The 20,148-nt window shown below is 52.3% G+C and overlaps 1 protein-coding gene across 1 annotated transcript in view; it reads left to right on the plus strand.

Annotated features, from left to right (window-relative positions):
* The window catches only part of CAPN13 (calpain 13), a 78,876-nt gene that overhangs the window by 36,171 nt on the left and 22,557 nt on the right, over positions 1-20,148 (plus strand). Inside the window, 13 exon segments of the mRNA XM_065890833.1 lie at positions 1,276-1,292; positions 2,039-2,181; positions 3,397-3,481; positions 5,924-6,050; positions 8,118-8,270; positions 9,282-9,318; positions 9,648-9,737; positions 13,664-13,677; positions 13,763-13,806; positions 13,904-13,962; positions 15,548-15,616; positions 17,782-17,857; positions 19,416-19,544. Coding sequence (XP_065746905.1) covers positions 1,276-1,292; positions 2,039-2,181; positions 3,397-3,481; positions 5,924-6,050; positions 8,118-8,270; positions 9,282-9,318; positions 9,648-9,737; positions 13,664-13,677; positions 13,763-13,806; positions 13,904-13,962; positions 15,548-15,616; positions 17,782-17,857; positions 19,416-19,544 — 1,043 coding nt within the window.

Consider the following 20,148-nt stretch of genomic DNA (forward strand, 5'->3'; position numbering starts at 1 on the left):
TTAATGGTAGAAGGGAATATTGGCACCAAAGCTTTGAAACCACCAGTTTCCTGGAAACCAGGATGCATGGTTATCATGCCTGTAACTTCTTTTGCCATCTTTTTTGGAGACCTGGAGTGCCACAGTCTTTCCTGGCATGAATCGCAAGAGAGGAACATGGGGGTTAATCTCCCAGCCCTGACTCTAGAGTTCTGGGTGAGTCATCGGTGTCATCACTCAGCAGCTATGTAGGACTAGATGTTTTACAACACATCCCCAGCCCTATGCTCACATCTTAAAGAACACTGGGCAAAAGTCAGGGCCTGGGTTAAACCATTGTTTTTGCCACATTTTGGCCTTGTGACTCTGGTCTCTCTGTCCTCAGTCTCCCCAACTGTACATAGGGGAATTCAGTCATCTCTATCTTCCCCTTGAAGCCACAAGGCACCATGCAGGCATCAGGGAGCATATTCCTGCCCATGTTGGTTGATGCATCCTGCAGCACCATACTGAGATCCCAGAGGTGGGCACCTCAGAACCTGTCTTTGGGCTCCCGGGAGATGAATCTCATTGATGTGATTTTAAGAGAGCGAGGGACATACTCTCACTGCACCTCCGGCTCCCCGTCTGTGACATGGCTGAGTGAAATATCACCCTCTGAAGATGGACCTGAGTGCTCACACATCCTGCATAGGAAAAGCTGTACAAACAACATAGTTGTGCGTGTGTGTGTGTGTGTGTGTGTGTTTGCACCTCGCCACGTGCATTCCCTCACCTTGGCACCAGCCTGTCGAGAATGGTGTGCTTGAATGACCCCACGCCTCCAGGCTCTTCGCTCTGCTGGTCAGAGAACCTAGTCACCAGGAGACCAAGGACAGATTCTGAGGAACCGCCGAGTTGCTCGGGCAGCAAGTTTACTGATTCATCTTCCTGAGCTGCATCTGTGGGCCAGCAGCCCAGATATTAGTGCAGATCGATGAACTGACCAAAATCACACATTGTGCCATCTGTAGTAATTCCTTACAAGGGAGAGAGGGAAGGGAGGCAGCCGGCGAGCACCTGCTCTGTGCTGCTAAGTGCACTTGAGTGTGTCATCTTGTTTGATCCTCACAAAAAGCCGATGACCGAGATGGTCTCTATGTCTCCCTATTCCCCTTTCAGAGCCTCCCAATCGTACCCCAACCTTCTGATGTCTATTAATTCATTTCTAGCTTGTCTCATCTTCATTTACTCTTCATACATTATCTCTCATGCATTTGGTTGTGTTGTTTTGTTTGGTTTTTTTGGCTGTGTCAGGTGTTTCGTTGCAGCACGTAGGCCCTTTGTTGCAGTGTCCAGGCTTCTCTCTAGCTGTGGTGCACAGTCTCAGTAGTTGCGGCATGTGGGCTCTCTAGTTGTGGCACGCGGGCTCAGTAGTTGAAGCGCATGGGCTTAGCAGTTATGGCTCGCGGGCTTAGTTGCCCGGTGACATGTGGGAACTTAGTTCCCCGACCAGGGATTGAACTCGCCTCCCCTGCGTTGGAAGGCGGATTTTTAACCACTGGACCACCAGGGAAGTCCCGATCTCTCATGCATTTGAATCTAATGGTTTTCACGTTAGTTGTCTCCCTCTGGCTTTGGTGAGGACTCTTGGGTAGCAGAGTTCTATGAATTGCCATCTCTCTGCCTCTCTTCCTCTGTCTCCATTGATGCTTGGGGGATTGACACCATTTCATGGCTCCATGGTTGTCACCAATGCATACCTGAGGCCTCTGGAATTCCACTTATTATTATAAAAATAGCCCTCAACTTTACAGTGTAAGAAACATTTTCACCAAGTAGGAACTATACTTTCCCTCCTTATTTTTAAGAGGAGGAGACTGAGGCTCACAAAATAAAGAAGCTTGTGTCACAACTAGTAACTGTGGGGAATGGGACCCAGGCCTTAGGTCTATTAGCCCAAATCCAGAGTTTCCATCACAACCATCACAACGTTGAACTGGCTCTCTGAAGTGGTCACCGTCTCATCCTGGAATGCCAGAGATGAGCTGAAGTCCAATCACTGCCCTTTTTCATGCAGGACCCCAGAGGGACATGCAGTACATCTTCTCTGTGCCAGAAAGTATGGGAAACAACTATGTCATCGTGTCCTTCAATTTTGTCATGCCACAAAATTTAAAGGCAAAAGACAGGACATTTCCACTGAAGTCCGAGGTGTTCAAGGTAAGGCAGCATGCTTCCGGGCTTTGCCCTTTGAGGACATTTCTGTACACCCTGGAGAAAGCAACCAGCTAGGCTGGGAGATTTCACCCAGCTGCAGACTCAGAAATAAAACCCAAAGGGTGACAGAGTTCAGGGAAACCCGAGACGAAGGAGGTTACAGTGGGCACAGCTCCTGCCCTGCTGCAGACTCTGATGCTTGCTCCTTAGAAAGCAGTCTGGTCCGAGACCAGCTGTTGCATCACTGCAGATTCTGGGATCGCCCCCAAACATTCTGAGTCCCAATCTCCGTGGATGGAGCCTGAAAATCTGCATTGTAACGAGCTCCCCAGGGACTGCTTATACACAGAACTGTCTGAGAATCTTTGGCTAAACTCTGGGAGGAGTTTAAGGGAAAAAACAATCCTGGGTATACAGCCGCGAGGTACGTTTTTCTCTTATGCTTACACCAAAATCGGTCAAAGCTCCATGGTTGGCTTACGAGCATCTGCTCGGCCACTCATCCAAGGCCAGGTCTTCCTCTCCGCCTAGCCTCCCCTCCCCTCTGATGGCTCTTCAGTCAGCCCTTCAGCTCCTAAGGGGCCATCCCGCCGTACAACCCCCAACACACACTCACCTGCACACACACTAGCTGTGAGGAGGTGATCAGGGAATTCCTTTTTTTTTTTTTAATACCATGAAAAAGAAAGGAGTTACAAAAGAAAATCTGATACCTGTGCTCCCTCCTCCTTTCCCCAATAGTTTAATGCGTCCCACAGATAAAGTGGAGGGTTCTCAAACCATGCACCCCACAGCCTCCGCACGAACATGGATAACTGCGATCGTGCAACCATCAAATGCTGGGATCCCCTGTCCCCATATTACAGGTGAAGAAACTGAGGCCCAGTGACGTGATGTGACACAGAGTTAATGGAAGAGCTGGGGACCGGGTGCCAGATGTCCCTCGAGCCTTCAGTCAAACACACCCATCACTTGTGTGGCGGAAGCTCTGACAGCATCTCTACGAAGGATCCCGGGAATGTTCACTGAGACTAAGGCAACATTCACAACTAGGGCCTTAGCCCCGTCATGGACAGGCAGGGCTCCTGGGTCCTGAGACAGTCCTGTGCGCTGGCTGTGGTCCACTCTAACACGAAGGCCTCACTGATAGAGAACTTCAGAGTTCCAAACATGTTCACACTCAATGTCTCAAAAACCCCAGTACTCCTGCTTTTATAGATGTGGAAACCAAAAGTCAGCATGAATGACCTGCCCAAGGTGCAGCTGGGTGGTGACAGGGGAGTGCCCGATACCGGAACTTGTGGTCCCAGGATGAGGGCTCTCAGCAGGACATAGGCACTTGCCTTTCTGGTGGTGCTCACAGCTCAAACAAAAATATGTTTCTGGCTCTAGAAGGAGGAGAACCCTTTGGGTTCTGCTCTCTCTGAGCACATTTCCACATCCTAGTTGCATGAAATCAATGGAAAAGAAATTGATGGGGTTTAGCGCCATACTTTGGAGGTTCCGCAAACCAGCTGAGACTATCAAAGAACATCTCCTAAGGATGCGGTAGTGGACAGTTGTCATTTTCATCACCACTAGGCACATGGACACCCTTTCCATGTGGGGGGGAACCTTGGTGAAAGGCCAGACCTGGTCTCCCACTGCAGCAGTCAAAGAAGCCAAACATTCCCTCTCCCCAGCCGTTGGATGCAAAGGGGTAGACTTGTGGCCCAGGCTTGTCCAATTAGATGTTCTTGGTTACTCTAGGCCTTGAGTCTTGAGGAAGTAACTAAAGGAGCTGGGACCAGCTGAGGGATTCTTCGCAGCAAATCTTAGGTACAGCAATGCAGGCAGATCCTGTGGTGGTGTCCAGCTGTGTAGCCACCTCTTCTCATTCCTGCCCACCTTCCAAGTCGCGTTCTCTAGATTTCCCATTGACTCTGATTTATCTTTCCCATAAATGACCTCCTGTTTGCCCCACCCTGGATTAGTTTCCATTGTTTTCTGCCAAGGATCCCAACTGATTCAGGTAGCTTGTAAGAGGATCCTCATCCTCAGAGTCCCCTAATCTCACCCCTGAGAAGAATAAAATGAGAGGAGTTGGGAAGGGCTAGGAAGGGACTGAGACATCTGGTCTACCAGCAAGGATTGAACAATTCAAGTCCTGAACCAGACAGGACTCCTAAGAATATCTCAGCCAGCTCTTCCCTTTCCTAATGAGAGACAGAAGTCCAGAGAGGATACGAGGTCTGCCCCCCATGCACAAAAACTGGGGGTGCTGTTCATATTTTCATCTGATTCTAGTGTCCCAGAGCTGAGCAACACGGCAGCCTTGTGTTTACTGATTTGCCCCAAGTCTTTACAGTTCGGGAGCCCTGGCAATATTGTAATCATATGTTTTTCTAAATGCTGCCAAGCCCATTTGTCTACTTTTCGGCCAGAGGTACCTTATTTCTCAGCTACCCATTTTGCCGAAGGGGCAAGCAGACCTGTGACCTCCTTAGGCTCCCTGGAGATCCCTTTGGATCTTGCAGGATCCTGATCGAGTTAAACACCAAAGAACAGTCCAGACCTTGACAACTCAAGAGACACTTGGATTCCTTTGACAGTTCTGCTGAGAAACAGGCTACGTTGGTGCCAGCAACTAGGCTGTCTGAGACTCCAGGGCTCTACTGGTGTTCATGGGTACAGCGCTGCCCACATGACAGCCGCATACATTTCTGCAACCTTGGCATGGGCCTGTGACTCTCCAACTGCTATGGGAGCACCGCTCTGCCTTGCATCAAACCAAACACAGGTGGTGTACAAACAGGCAGGGAGAAGACAGGACAGAGAAAAAGAGCAAGGATGGATAAGCTCCATCCTCCCCCAGGCTGGAACTTGCCACCTCCCTTCCAGCTCATTCCTGATCTCCAGATAAGTCTGCCCAGGCAAATCAAATGGCCGGTACGCCTAAGTGGAGCCCAGGATCAGCAGTAGGATAGAACTGAAACCCGTGCCAACTGTGGAAGACAGTACATGGAGGTGGTGGGTATTAATTACAAAGGAAGCAACACAGCTTGCTCTGTTCTCACCTCTGCTACTGAGACTGCAAATTCTCAGTTTCGGAGCCTAGCATATGCTTAGGACTACTGTGACAACTCAACACATTCCATGCAAATACTTTGCAAACCATGAAGTGGCTTAAAAATGGGACTGCATCTTCAGTGCCTCCTTATGCAACATGAACAGACCGAAACATAGATATTTCCACATTCAGACCCACACATACTTCCCTACAAACACTGAGGTACAGTGTTTGGGAGGAGGGGAATGCTAGAACAAATTCCCACCATGCTTTACAGTGGTCTGATGGAATAACAGTTTCCTTCTCCTTGGAGCTCCAACTCTGGGGAATCTACATTTGATCCAGGTTCTGTCTTACCTCCAGTTCCCATCACTGTCTCTTTTCCTTCCAATTTTATCATCACTGCTGTGAAGAGTAACCAAGCTGAGATGAGAAAGGGAGAGTCTCCTTTTCTCAGACACCTTCCTCCCACTTCAATTTCCTTTCCCCTTCATGCTCTCTACAGCAGTTGGGTTTCCTTTGTCACAGCTCTGCACAGAGAGTGAGTGATGGTCCCTGTTCACTCCCAGGTGTTCCAGGGAACAGGCTGAAAGTGCAACAAAAAGGAACGCAGGGCCCCGAGCCAGCCTTCTCAGATCGGCTCGCCTTTGGGTTTTAGTTTGGGTTCCTGAACCTGCCTTTCTTCTCTTCCCTCAGATCGACTATCAGGTATGGCCACCGCCCCTGCTGCCGTCTGTCCATATTGTTACGCCTCTTCCAACACCCTTGACCTCAACGTGTCTCTTGCTGTTCTGTGGCTGCCAATTCAGTCTTGCTATGTCCTGTAATAGATACAAGCTTAGAACTTCCGAACAGGTCAACAACGCAGGGAATATTTCAGCTGTCCTTGTCTAAAGCTGGATCCCTTAAGCTGTTCTCTGGTTTGACGTTGCAGAGGGAATGCAACCATGAAACCATCTTCAAGCATTTGGCCCCTGATAGATAAGATTGATGCTGCCCGTTCCTTTTAAGATGAGAGACAGGGCTCACGGGTCCCTGGTGGGGCAGGGGGTAGATCTTTAGCCCCCTCTATTCTTTGTCAGCTCCCAAACCCACCACAACCAGGATGCATGCAATGCAAATGCAAGTTCAAGGCACATCCTCCAACTCTTCTTACAGCCACAGCACCGCCACCACCCTCCCTCCCCACCCTCCCGACCACCCACTACCACCTGCCCCTCCCCACCCCTGGCCAGTAAATATTCTGGCTTGGCATGGGTGAAAGGTGACCAAAATATGGGTAAGGATGGAGAAGGAAAGATGGAGTTTGGGAAACCTAACCTCACAGGCACTCAAACACCTTTAGACGTGAACTCTGTAATGCGGCTGTTGCCCAAGGGGAGGTACATGTGCCAGGACGAGGATGGAAGGGAAGAGGGAGGGAGCAGGATGTAGCCACAGCCAACGGGTGGTGACTGCAGCCTGCTGGCAGGTCCAGGGAAGCTCCTCCGGCCCTTCCAGACGTCCCCCGACAGGGAGACAGAGGCTGCGACAGGTGGTCCTTGAGCACGGGATACACAAAACCCCAGGCAGAAAGCAGACAGCAAGGAGGTCTGCCTGTCACAGCGGCAGCCCAGCCACAGAGCTGGGTTTAGGATCCAACTCTGGTTCTCAGCACAACAGTCATGGAATGAGAACTTCTGGAAGGGCTTCAAGGGAAGCAGTCAGGTGCAAGGAACGAGTCAGGGTTCTAGTTCCCAGACCTGGAGAACGAGGTGAGGACTTGATCGAATAAAAGGTATGAGCTGCATCCCTAGAAATAGAGGGTCAGGTCTTGTGATTGTAGGAGGCTCAAAGCCCACACCCGTCTGTACACAGTGCCTCCCCATGTGCACACGTGTGCATTCACACACACACACACACACACACACACACAACAGTGCTGACTCTGGAGAAGAACTGATCTCATCATTTCTTTTGCCAGAAAGGCCCAAGCAAGTCAGGCTCCAGAGACACTGGGGCTGCTGATAATGTCAGCAGCATCAGTTTGGAGACTCTGCCCAGCGCCCCGTTGCACACAGCAAAAGTAACCTCAGCCGTAGCCCAGCCTGGTTCCCACCCCTTGAAAAGACCCTCTCCCCGTCTCCTTGTTTCCCCCCAAGGCAGAGCTCACAAGCAATCATTTCATGCTGCGTGACCGTTCTAAATGGAATCCCCATCTCAGTTGTGTTGGGGAAAATTTATTTAGTAAGGGATTTTTATCATGTAATATGTATGTGACGTCCAGTAATAGGAACTGCATGATATTTATTGTTTTATCTCCAAGAAAATATTGAAATAAAAGGAAAATGATGAGGGCCTTTTATTCTCCAGTGAGAAGGCATTTCAGGGCTTTACTGGAAGGAAGAAATGGAGGGAGCGAAAGGACTCCAGCCCCGCAGTGCTGCAGGGGTCCAAGGAGTGCTTTGCAAAAGGGTCCAGAGAGAAAGGACTCCAAATTCCAATACTGAATTACGTTTTGAATTACTGAATTAATTCAGTATTGGAACAATCTCACTAGTTTTCATGATTTGTCTTTGTATATAAGCAGGGAGATAAACCCAGAAGCCCAGGATGCTGTAAGATTTAATGAGGTAAAACCATGTATCATATTCCCCTCATTCATTGTAGTGTTAGCATCTATATTAAATAACAGGCTGAACTCTATTGCATTTCGAGACTTCGGGTAAGCAGTGTCTCCCTTTTCAGGGCCTGTAGTGCTGTTTTGATGGATGGAGAGGGGTCTGGGAGGTAGGGGTCTCTCCTGGTAGCTGTGGCCCATGCCCAGAGGGGATTTCTCACCATCATCGCGTCTCTTCCAGTTCCAGCATTTCCGAGAGAGATTGCCGTCCACCTTTTTTTCCAAATTCAGAATTGCTGAGAAGGGCATCATTTCTGAAACCGCATGCAACCTTACAGAGTGTTTCAGCCTGAGCCCTGGGACCTATGCGGCGGTCGCCTCCGCAGGCAGAGAAGCGGTTGAGTTCTTGCTCCAAATCTTCCTAAAGATGCCAGACAGTGACAGGTACAGAACTACTGGGATTCTAAACGTTTTATTCTACTTAATTTTATAAAAACACATTGCACCATCTGTGCAGCAACGCACTCAGTTAGCAGGGGACACAGCACGGCCCCCCCACTCTCAAGAAGCTCAGCACAAAGTGGAGGCGAGAGAGTCTGTGAACCAACACGTAGACCACGAACAGGATGGGGCCATTGCCTGACGGAAGTGCAGGGTCGTGTGGGAGGACAGAGTGGAGGGATTCCCTTCTGGCAAGAGGGACAGAGGAAGGCTTCTTGGGGGACATGGAATATGAGCTAGTCCTTGATGGAAAACCTAACAGTGTTTCCCAGGGGAAGGCAGTGCAGGTGGAGGAAAAAGACATGAGCAGAAGCAGGGAAGTGGGTGAGCATGGGACTCTTTGGAGAATGAGCGATGTTGTCCATACACGCAGGAAGGTGGTACGCGGCATGCATGGCAATTGTCTGAAATGTGGACAGAATGTGGGGTACATCGGGGAGACGGTGAGAGATGGGCCTGAGTGATAGTCTGATGGTGGAGGCTCTTCACTGCAGTGAAGACCCTGCTGGGCACCTCATGTCTTCTTGGCCCCGAGGCAGACATCACTACAATCGTGGCAGTCTTTACCGTTGAGCATGGACGAGGCCTTCTCAGTCCAGAATGCCAGATGGTCACTGTGCCACCATTCAGAGTTGGAACCTAAGGCAAATCTTACTGACCATCCTGGCAATGGGGGTTACGATACACATATATCTGGTTGTGAAAGGAACAGTTTACAAAATGATTTGAAGACTGGGGTGGGCCACCCGAAAGACTGGACACGAGGTCAAGATGCTCGTCTGTCTGCTGACTGCCACGGCTGCCCACTTCACAGCTTGCTGTGCTGAGGGCTCTCCACGTGTGTCCTTGGCATAGACGCCCAATGCCTGCAGGGGTGCCTGCCACATGTAAGCGTGAGCCTCCTTTGAGTAGTGAGCTGGTCATCCTTGTCACACTGTCCCCCTGATTTTCTAGGAACCTGGACGATGATCCCAACCTCAGACCACTGCAGGTAAGGGTGCGGCAAGGCTTGGTTGGCAGACTTCACTGGGTCCCCTCCCCAAGAGCTTCTGTCTCCTTCCTTCTTGCCTCACCACTGACCAATGAAAGCACAGATACCACAACGGGCTGGTGATGGCTCAAAGGTGATGGCAGGGATGAGGTGAGAAGACCAGGCCTTGAAGGCCAGGCTGGACCCAACCATCTTCCTTCCACAAATTTCCATTTTCCCATTCCCCAAAAAGGTTTGATCCCATTGCTGGATGAAGAAGCCTCTGTCTCAGATCCAGGTGGAAGGTTTTGGGGGCCTCACCGTATCAGACAGGCAGCCTCCTTCCCCAGAAATTTGATGTTGGCTATTCTTCCTTAGATCCAGGCAAGTCGTCCAGAAATGGCTCCCAACGAAGCATTTTCTACAAATACGCTCAGCAGGTACAGTAGTTAGCATGACGGCGAGGAGCCCTACACAGGACAGGTGATGGAGGGGCCAGAGGGAGGGAAACATCTCCCAGGTCCTTATCAGGATAGAGAGAGGAAGATGACTTGATGGGTGGTCGTGTCAGCCTCTTTCCCTGGATGTCCAGAACTGATCTGGAGAGACGGGGCGCCCCACCTGGGTGACATCTGGGGTGAAGTGTAGTTTGGAAAGGAAGGGCCTGATTATAGGGGAGTGAGCTTTTTAAAGCTTTAAACAAGCAATTGGCAATACCCCTTGAAATCTTTCCTTCTCCCGTTCTGCCACCTCCCACCAACGTTGGCATCCCTCTCAGGAGCTGGCCAGCTTCAGAAAGCACCAACAGCCTTCTTCCTGCCAAGCCACCTACGTGCACAGGGGGTTTTCTTAATGGTTTAATCAGCCGTTATAAAGAACTCCTTGACTTGTCAGGAAAAAACCCAGCTGCCAAGGGCTCTGCACGATGGGCCTTTTACCATTAGTCGTCATGTCGGTGTGGGAAGTGGAAAGTCATATAGGTGTTCGAGTGTACCATGCCGACCTCGGGCAGACAGGGGCCAAGGACAGGAAGATGCCAGACATTCAGAAGGCTAACGGGGCATTGGTAACCAGGAGGCAGCCAAAGGGAAGTTATTCAGGTAGCCTGGGCCCAGAGATATAAATAAGGAGAGATGAAGAATGTGGCTGGCATGAGGGTACACGTTATAGGGAACAGCTCAGTATGAACCTCCTTGAAATCAACTCTAGCCCAGGATTCAGGCCCACATCTGGGCTGACTCAGAAAGCACTTCCCTTGATGCAAAACAGGATCTACTATGGTGAATGTCCCCAGTCTGTGAGCTTCTGAAGGCAGGGATGACAACGTATGCATTCCTTGTCCCCAATAACTATCACTGTCCTTGGCACAGAGAAGGTGTTCAATCAATCTGCACTGCATTAAGACAGATTCACTTCCCCAGAGCAGACGCTCTAGCTAAGGTTACTTCCCGTAGGTGATCAGCAGGACCCGGTTAGGATACGTGAGGCCAAGCTTCCTTCAGGGGCAGGTGGCAAAGTCCTCAACATGGTCCATGAACCTGCACCTCTGAAATAAAAAATATAATTTGTCATATGATAAATGGCACAGATTCCCTAATCAGGACTTTTCCAAACAACAACCAAATGTCTTCTCATAGAGGGTAACTGGCAGCCCATATGAGGCCTTTGTAGGAATTAGAATAGAAGAGAGATGGAGCTTTGCGCCAAGGTGCGTGGCTCGAGAGTAGAACCCAGACTGGACTCCAACTTCCTTTCTCCCCTTGGTGGATACCCTTGAGCAGGGCCAACCTGGCATCACTCTGCACAACCTGCAAACTATCCTCAGAGGTTGTGTCCTCAAAAGAAAGTTGAGAGCAAAATATTCGTCCATGTCCTCACTCTGTCCTTTCTCCCAATCTCTTGTACCCCTTTATCAGCCATAGTAGTGGTAGTGGTACCACAACCCAGGGTCCGCCTGTGGGAAAAGTAAGGACACACTCAGCCTTTGGGACAGGCGACATCCATCATCTATCATTTATTCAATCAGCAAACATGTACAAAAAGGCTAGGATCTTCCAAGGAAAGCGAGGCATCAGTCCTTAGGCATCTTCCATTGAGGTGGTAGAGGCCGACGTGAGATTCTTTGGGCGTTTTGTTCAGGCAACCTTTATCTCCATTCCTAGCCCCATCTCTTCCAACATTCTGGTGTTTACTGGGTGCAGGGACCAGGTCAGGGGCTGTCCCAGCGTGGGGGCTGTGATCCATGCCCCACAGCTGCTTACATTCTCACGTGACTCCATGTAAGTTGGCATTCCTCACCATGGCAACTGCTCTTTATAGTGAGGTGCCACGATTCTTTCGAGGAAAAAACTCAGTTGATGGTGGGCACACAGCACCAACTTCCCTGACGTGACCAACCAGTGAGGCGTTGGAGGGATGACCTAAGGGCCAATTTCAGATGCTGGCAGGATGTGTTGCACTGGTGACATCACTGGGGGTCATTTTTCCGGCTAAAGGACTCCAGTAAGGACAAACTGTAGGGCTGCTTTTGCTGTGTGTTCTGGGTGGTGAGGCCACCCTGGGGACTGCTTATCTGTTGTCTGTGTGGTACTGGTTCTCAGAAGACCCCAAGGAGGCACCTCCTTCCTCCTCACCTAGTGCCCCTCTACAAAGCCACCTGCTGGGAGCCCTCACTCCAACTCCTCCCACGGAACAGCTTCCCCAGGGTGGTGATGTCCCATCATGCCCTCGGCTTTTTACCAGGCTGGGTGAAAGAAACAGCTGCATGGAGAAGAGCTCTGCTTCTCTGTCAAATCGTCATGGAATCTGCTGCCCATAAAACTGTTGGGGTCAGCGTCCCAAACAGAAAAGTGAAGGCAGTTAACACCTTCAGAAGTTCAGGCCAGGAAAAGTTTCTCTCCCCTCAACCTCAGCTGCTTCCCGTTTTTTATCTGAGGAAAACCATGATGTCTCCCTTTCTGCTTCTGTGGCTGGGAAGACTAATGCTAAGTTATGTGCTCAATTAGAGCAACTTGTCTTAGCCTGGATTCCTGGTGTTTTTATCTCCCCTCGCCACACACACACACACACACACACACACACGCACACGCACACACACACACACACACGCACTCAGTAGTCATGTTTTCTCTCACTTCCTTTCTGGAAGCAGATGGGGGAACACACCTGTAGGGCTGAATTGATTCATTCAACAATACTTCTCCTGAGGGGCTCCCAAGTGCCAGGTATGGTGAGGGGGAAGCAAACACAGCTTTCAGCCCAGTAATGAATAAAGAGAGAAATGCAAGGTAACCCACACCAGGTATCAAATGTCAGGAGTAATCAGCACTACAGATGTTCAGGGAGGGAGTTATCACCAGGGCCTGGAGCAATCAGGAAATGCTTCCTGGGAATCCCCTGGTGGTCCAGTGGTTAGGACTCCATGCTTTCACTGCTGAGGGCGCGGGTTCAATCCCTGGTCAGGGAATTAAGATCCCGCAAGTCATGCCACGCAGCCAAAAAAAAAGAAGGAAGGAAGGAAGGAGGGAAGGAGGGAAGGAGGGAGGGAGGGAGGGAGGGAAGGAAGGAAGGAAGGAAGGAGGGAGGGATGGAGGGAAGGAGGCAGGGAGGGAGGGATGGAGGGAAGGTGGGAGGGATGGAGGGAGGGAGGGAAGGAAGGAGGGAGGGATGGAGGGAGGGAGGGAAGGAAGGAAGGAGGGAGGGATGGAGGGAGGGAGGGAGGGATGGAGGGAAGGAGGGAGGGAGGGAGGGAAGGAAGGAAGGAGGGAGGGATGGAGGGAAGGAGGCAGGGAGGGATGGAGGGATGGAGGGAAGGAGGGAGGGAGGGAAGGAAGGAAGGAGGGAGGGAGGGAGGGAAGGAAGGAAGGAGGGAGGGATAGAGGGAAGGAGGGAGGGAGGGATGGAGGGAGGGAGGGAGGGATGGAGGGAAGGAGGGAGGGAGGGAGGGAGGGAAGGAAGGAAGGAGGGAGGGATGGAGGGAAGGAGGGAGGGATGGAGGGAGGGAGGGAAGGAAGGAGGGAGGGAAGGAGGGAGGGATGGAGGGAGGGAGGGATGGAGGGAGGGAGGGAAGGAAGGAAGGAGGGAGGGATGGAGGGAGGGAGGGAAGGAAGGAAGGAGGGAGGGATGGAGGGAGGGAGGGAGGGAAGGAAGGGAGGGAAGGAGAGAGGGAAGGAGGGAGGGAAGGAAGGAAGGAAGGAAGAGAGGGAGGGAGGGAGGGAGGGAGGGAGGGAGGGAGGGAAGGCTTCGTGACAAAGGTGAGATGGGAACTAAGTGCTCAGAAATCCCAGTGCTTTTACAGTCAGGCAGGTGTGCCCCTCTGCTCCTGGGCACCGATGTGATTCCTGCATCCCTTCCTCGTTTGGATCAGGGGCTGGACATTGATCCAGGACTTTGCGCCAAGGTGCATGGCTCGAGAGTAGAACCCAGACTGGACTCCAACTTCTTTTCTCCCCTTGGTGGATACCCTCCGAACCCAGGTTCAGAGCCTTCTCAACCAGGAATTCCTAGAAGGTAAGGAAGGACCTCCTGGCCCCAAACCCATCCCCATGGCCACGCCAGTCCTATGCCCCCTCTCTGACATTTCAGTCCTTCCTGTTCTCCCCCTCAGGACCTCCAGGGGACACATTCTCTTTGGATGAGTGCCGGAGCATTGTGGCTCTGACGGATGTATCCTTTGCAGTCATCCCCCCTCCCCCAGCTCTAAGAGCCTGTCTGCTCCTTGGGCTTCCCCAGGGGTCTATTTAGGACACTGGGGAACACTTTTCTCACCCTCATTATTTTCTTTCTTGGTTCTGAGGGCTCACCGAAGAGCCTGGGCTCCTGGGGATTCTGCACCAACTTGCCCTCCAGAACCGCCACAGCAACGATAACCAAACTTACCACCTATCAGACGTCTACTGCGTGCCAAGAGCTGTACTGACATATATTTTTTTCCTCGTAATTCTTGCAATAACCCCTGTGATATAAGAAGTATTGTCCCATGATCCAATGGAAGAAACAAGGGTTCAGCCCAGATCACACACCTAGTCAGAATTTGTGTCTGGATTTGCAGTGGGAGTTTTCAGCCTCCGAAGCCTGTGTTCTAACATTATCCTTCACTGCCTCCTTGTAGCACCAGTGGGAACTATGTTCCTTACACCCCTCTCCTTACCACTGCAGGAGTCCTCGCTATTTAAATTCCTTGCTCAGCAGGCCCCCAGTTCAATAAAGATAACAGCCACCAACCTTGCAGAAGACTCTTCGGTCCGCACGGCACTTAACACCCCATTATTACTATCATGCTGCACTCGTAGATGAGACTGGGCTGGGACAGTGCACTGACCTGCCCACGTTCCGTGGCCACAAGTGGCAGGGCTGGGACCCAGCCCCGGGTCTCCTGCCTCCCGTCCTGACTTCCACTCTCCCCTGAGCCGTTTCTCCCCTGCCCGCCCCATCTCCCCTCTGGCTCCTCATGGGCATATCCCCCAGCTGTTGCCTGGCAGCTCTTCCCTCGGGTGTGCACGGTCTCCCTGGGGTGACACGGATCCCCCGGCTCTTTCACTCTTAACAAGGCTCGACTGGGGATGTGAAGCCAGCCATTGTCAAACAAGAGGCCATCCTGATGAAATCATCCGTCAGGCCCTGTCTCTGCTGGCTGTGGCTTGGAATCACCCAGAGACACTGCTCATGCCTGAGGATGAGTCCAATGGCCCTCGGCAACCCCACATCCTGGGGCAGGCAACCCTAGGGGAGGTCATGTCTGCAGGACCCCTGCAAAGCAGACAGGTCTTTTCTACCCTTCCTGTTGCTCACCCACCAGCTCCCCTCCAGTGCCTCAGAGATCCATTCTTTTCATTAGTTTTCATTAAACCCATCGTATGGAGTGACCAGGGCTGACTTGAATACACAGAACGTGGTCCATCCACTGGCGCACACTTAGCGGGTACACTCACCCCTCATGCTGCCTCTGGAGTTGCAAGGCGCTCTCCTCCCCCCAGCTGCTCCCCACTCCCCCCTGCCAGGGCCCCCACCCCAACTGGTGAAGGCTGTGTTTGGGGCTCGCTCTCTTCCCCTGGGCGCACGTGATGTTGGCTCTCCTTTCTCAGGGCCGCCTTCTCCTTCCAATTGATTGTTTTCCCTGTGAAATAAATCTAAGCCAGTTGGTGTAGGGCCACATCCAGGTGACGCTGGACTGACTGTGCTACTAGTTGGTGGCTGGGGCTGCTCTCTGCTCACTGCACGAAGGACTGCTTGACTCTTAACTGCCCACCAGCTGAAGGTGAACGGACGGCTTGACCAAGAGGAGTTTTCAAGGCTGTGGAGCCGTCTTGTCCACTGCCAGGTACCTGCGTGTTCCCTTTTGACTAGCACTCTTATTCTGTCTGGTTTAGCATATGTTTACAGGGTAGCCCGATCCTACACCAGGGTTGAGGGCTATGAAAGGAGAGGAGACTCACCCCCATCCTCAAGGAGGGCCCCTGTTTTGCTTGGGGATCTGTACATGCACCACTAGAAGGAACGAGGCAATGCCCGGTCAGATGGCAGGCTGAGGACCGCTCTAGGAGGCTGGAGGAGAAACGGGTCACAGTGACTGTAGCTAAAACTGCCAGCTAGCACTGCTCTCCTCATTGCTCCCCGAGCCCACTGCAGCATCCCCTAGGCCACCAGTTCACCTCATCCCCTTCCCCTCCGTCTTCCAGGACATACATCAGAATCACAGTTGTGGTCTGTGGCCTCAGTGTGGCCTCACTGTTGTTCTCAGGACAAAGTTGAAACTCAGGGCTTCCCTGGTGGCGCAGTGCTTGAGAGTCCGCCTGCCGATGCAGGGGACACGGGTTCGTGTCCCAGTCCGGGAAGATCCCACATGCCGCGGAGCGGCTGGGCACGTGAGCCATGGCCACTGAGCCTGCGCGTCCGGAGCCTGTGCTTCGCAACGGGAGAGGCCGCAACAGTGAGAGGCCCGCATATTGCAAAAAAAAAAAAGTCGAAACTCATCAGCTATACGTAAGATCCTCTGAGTTGGGACCCACTTTGGAGTCCAGGAGAAGCCCTTACCCTCATCCCACTGACTCCATCGGACGCCAGCTCTGAGACTCCTTGTTCTTCCGTCCCTGCACTCAGAGCCTACCTGATGCCCACCCAGCCTGCGGGTCCAGCCCCAAAACCCCTTCCCTGAGGGGCCTCTCCTGGGGGCCTTGCCCGCCCCCCCAAGACCCAGCGAGTCCCCCTTCAGCTCCTAACACTTGAACCCACAACAATAAAATAAAAACACTTTCTATTTACATGTTATTTATTTATATCACCTAATCCCTGATTGGAATCATTTGGTTTCTCACCAGGCACTGCAATGGCCGACAGTCCTCCCATTAGATTGCAGGGTCCTCCCGGGCAGGGATCCCTCATATTCATCCTTTTTCCCAGGGCCTTCCACAGTGTCCAGCACACAGAAGGCACTCAAGAGTGCTGAACAAATGACCGAACGAATGCGTGACTGAATGAATGAGTCCGTACCTAATTGAAAACACGCTAGGCCTCTGAACTCACAAAAGCCAACTAAGGCCAGAAAAAAGTTGTCAAGCCGCTATTTCCCAGTAATCGGCTCCCACGAGCTGCCTCACTGCACACCTGCTTGGGAGTATTTTGCTTTAAAACAGCTCCTGGGCAGCGGCTGAGCATAGGCCAACGTTAGGAGTCCCGGGTTCAGTCCTGCGGTGCCTGCCTGCTCCATTCAAGGCAAGTTACTCACCCCCCTGTGTCCTCACCTGGGAAGCAGGAGGAGCCTGAGGGTTCGAGTGAGAATTAGGGGGAGGGAGAAAAGTCTCTGGCAAACGGAGAGCTGCCCTGTACAAAATCGGGGCGTTCAGGTGACTCCACACCACGGCCGTGCTTGGTCCCAGGCGCAGTTCTCACGTACCTCCAGTGCTGCCTGCACAGCACTCACTATCGTGCAAGGCACGCTCCTAAACGCTTTATAAAGATGTGCTCATTTACTCCTTGCAACGAACCTATGAGGTAGGTACTGTAATTGGCCCTGTGCTACAGAGGGGGAAACTGAGGCCTAGAAAGGTTAGGTCACTTGACCCAGGTTACACAGCTGGTAATAGTCAAGCTAGGATTTATACTCAGCGATTTGGTTGTAATGTCTGTGCTATTAACCCCACCCTAGGCAACCTCTAGAGAGCTCTCTACCTCCCTGGAAGGCAGGAAGCCTCCCGGGCGACAGGAGCCCAGTCTAGGAGGTGAGGAAGAGGAAGGAGAGCAGGTCGGGGGAGCGGGGGGAAGGTGCGGGCCTGGGAGAGGGACCCCAAGCAGAGCCCATTCCCCAGCCCCGGCCTCAGCCATGCACCCTGCCGACCTCTGAGCTGGGCCCACCCGTGTTTTAGTGAAGCAGCCTCCAGGGCTGGGAACGAGATTTATCGGGACCTCCCTCTACCCAGGTACTCAGGACATCCTCTCCCAGGTGGACACTGGGCTCACACGGGCTTCCTGCTTTTTCTCCCATATCAGAGTGTTTCCCAAAACTCCTGGAAGAACTCTGGAGTTTTCCCGAGCTCGGATTTGTGGAAGGCCATAAAGGACACAGGTAAAGCCGGCGACCCTTTGAGCCGTGATGACGTGTGTGTGTGTGTGTGTGTGTGTGTTGCCCTCGCCCCCAGCATGCTATAGGCAAGGCTGGTAGAGAGGTGCCGGGCATGGCGGGGAGAGAGCAGAGCACACAGTTTGTGCCCTCCCCTGCTTTACACTGGGTCTGTGAGCTTCCTGGCTCCGGACGCAGACTCCACCCTCCCCCACCTGAGTTCTCGCCTGCCAGTTAATTCTCCTGATTGCCTTCTCTCCCCAGCACAGCTCTAATTGTGTAGAAATGACCCCGCATGGTTGGTCCCCTACCAGAAATCTAGCTTGCCTTGAAGATGCTTCCATCTCGGCATCCGGGCCATCAGGGTTAAATACCCACAGGTGGGCTGATGCGCTCTTTTTACAGAGGGTCTGGGGCTAAGTGAAATCAAATGGCCTCTGTCTGCTTCAAGGAGGCGAGAGCTTTCAGTCCTGGGAGAATGATAATAACGGCGCAGGGCGCAGATGCTTCATATTTCAGCAACAACTTGCGCTCACGTCACCTCGTTTGATTGTCTCAACAGCTCTGGGACTTGGGAAGGACAGGAATCGTTATCCTCACTGTACCCATGGGGGAAATGGCTCACAAAAAGGTTAGGTCAGGAAACTGCCACCTTCCTGAATACAATATAAAATCAGGCTCCAACAGGTCCCCTCCTGGAAGGGCAGCCTCCACGGGTCTCCGTCCCGGGGGCTCTCAGCCTGTTGAGCGGGAAGAAACCTGAGCTGCTGCCCACACCCCGCCTCAGCCTCTATCCTCGCCTTACTTTTCACAGCCGAGGGCTGTGGTTCTCACACTTGAGCCTGAGTCAGGACCCCTGGGGGCTTGTGAAAGTGCAGATTGGTGAGCCTCACCACCTGCCCAAAGTTTCTGCTTCAGGGGGACTGGGGTGGGGCTCAAGAATTTGTACTTCTGACAAGTTCCCTAGTGAAGCCAAAGCTCCAGGTCTGGGGAATCACACTCTGAGAACCACTGAATGGCCAGTGAAAGACGAAACCTTTAAAGGAGAACCTCACTAATGACTCCAGAATAATAAAAGGGAGAAAGAGAATAGTTGGAATTTGGCCGAAAAGCTGGCAGGGGCCAGTCCGGTAACTGAAAGGGGCAACAGAGCTGATGTGATCTGAGGGGGCAGTTTGAGAACATGCAAGCTGCAGAGGCATGCCCTAGCTAAAGGCATTCAAATTCACATTTTATGAGCTCTGCAGGAGAAACCGAACATGTCTCTGGCTGTATGGGGCCCACAGGCCACCAGGCTTGTCCCCTTGATGGATGGTTTGGTTTACAGTGTTCTGATGGCTCACCGGGGTGCACAGGCCCCCCTGATTTTCAGTCTGCCATTGTGGTTCTGTGGTCAGTGCCCCCCTGGAGCTCACAACTAGACCTGCACAATCACAGGACTCGAAGAGGGCGAGGGAGCTCTCTCCCGTCCACCTGAGGCCACCACCTGAGCTCTCCGCTCTGAGGACAGGACCACCCCAACTCCTGACCTCCTCCCTGCTCACTGGCTCCCCCTGTGTCCCAGACTTCCTTGCAGGGATCTCCATCACCAATAAGCGGCTGGATCTCATGAGACTCCGCTATAGTGACAGCACAGGCAGGGTCAGCTTCCCCAGCCTGGTCTGCATCCTGATGCGGCTTGAAGCCATGACAAGTGTCATCCTGGGGCCATCCTGGAGACTTTCACAAAGAACACAGGAGGGGACCAGGAATGCGCTCCAGCCCCAGGCCTGGGCTCGTCCCAAGGGACAGAGCCAACGTTAGCCTGTGTGATGGTGTAGTTGCCTGGAGTCCCCAACCTCCCTTCTGCACCCTTTTCTCCCCAGGACATTCCCCCACCCCAGATGGCTCATTTCCTCATCACCCTACTAGCGCATCTCACAGGAACCAGGTTAAATCGCTGCGGCCCCTCTCCAGATTGTGTTTATGGTTTAAACCTACTCTTTAGCCATGCAACGAAGGGTTTGATCCCTGCTGAAGGATTGCACACACAGCGAGTAGGTGGGAGCAGTAGGTCCCCCCCGACCAAGGCCTCAGAAATCCAGCTATGTAGGCCAGAGGTTTTGACACTTTTTAGCAGCACACCCCTTTGTTTTAAATGACATTTCACATGAAACCCCAAGCCACAATATAGCTCTAAATGGAGCTGTTGTGGTTGAGGTCGAAGTGGGATCTGGCCTATGCTCACATCCTTGCACCGCCCCTGCCATGTGGCACTAACCCCACAGCTCTGAGGCAGGCGATTAACAAGGTGGAGA

This window comes from Phocoena phocoena, chromosome 14 (assembly GCF_963924675.1).
Source record: "Phocoena phocoena chromosome 14, mPhoPho1.1, whole genome shotgun sequence".
Classification (NCBI taxonomy): Eukaryota; Metazoa; Chordata; class Mammalia; order Artiodactyla; family Phocoenidae; genus Phocoena; species Phocoena phocoena.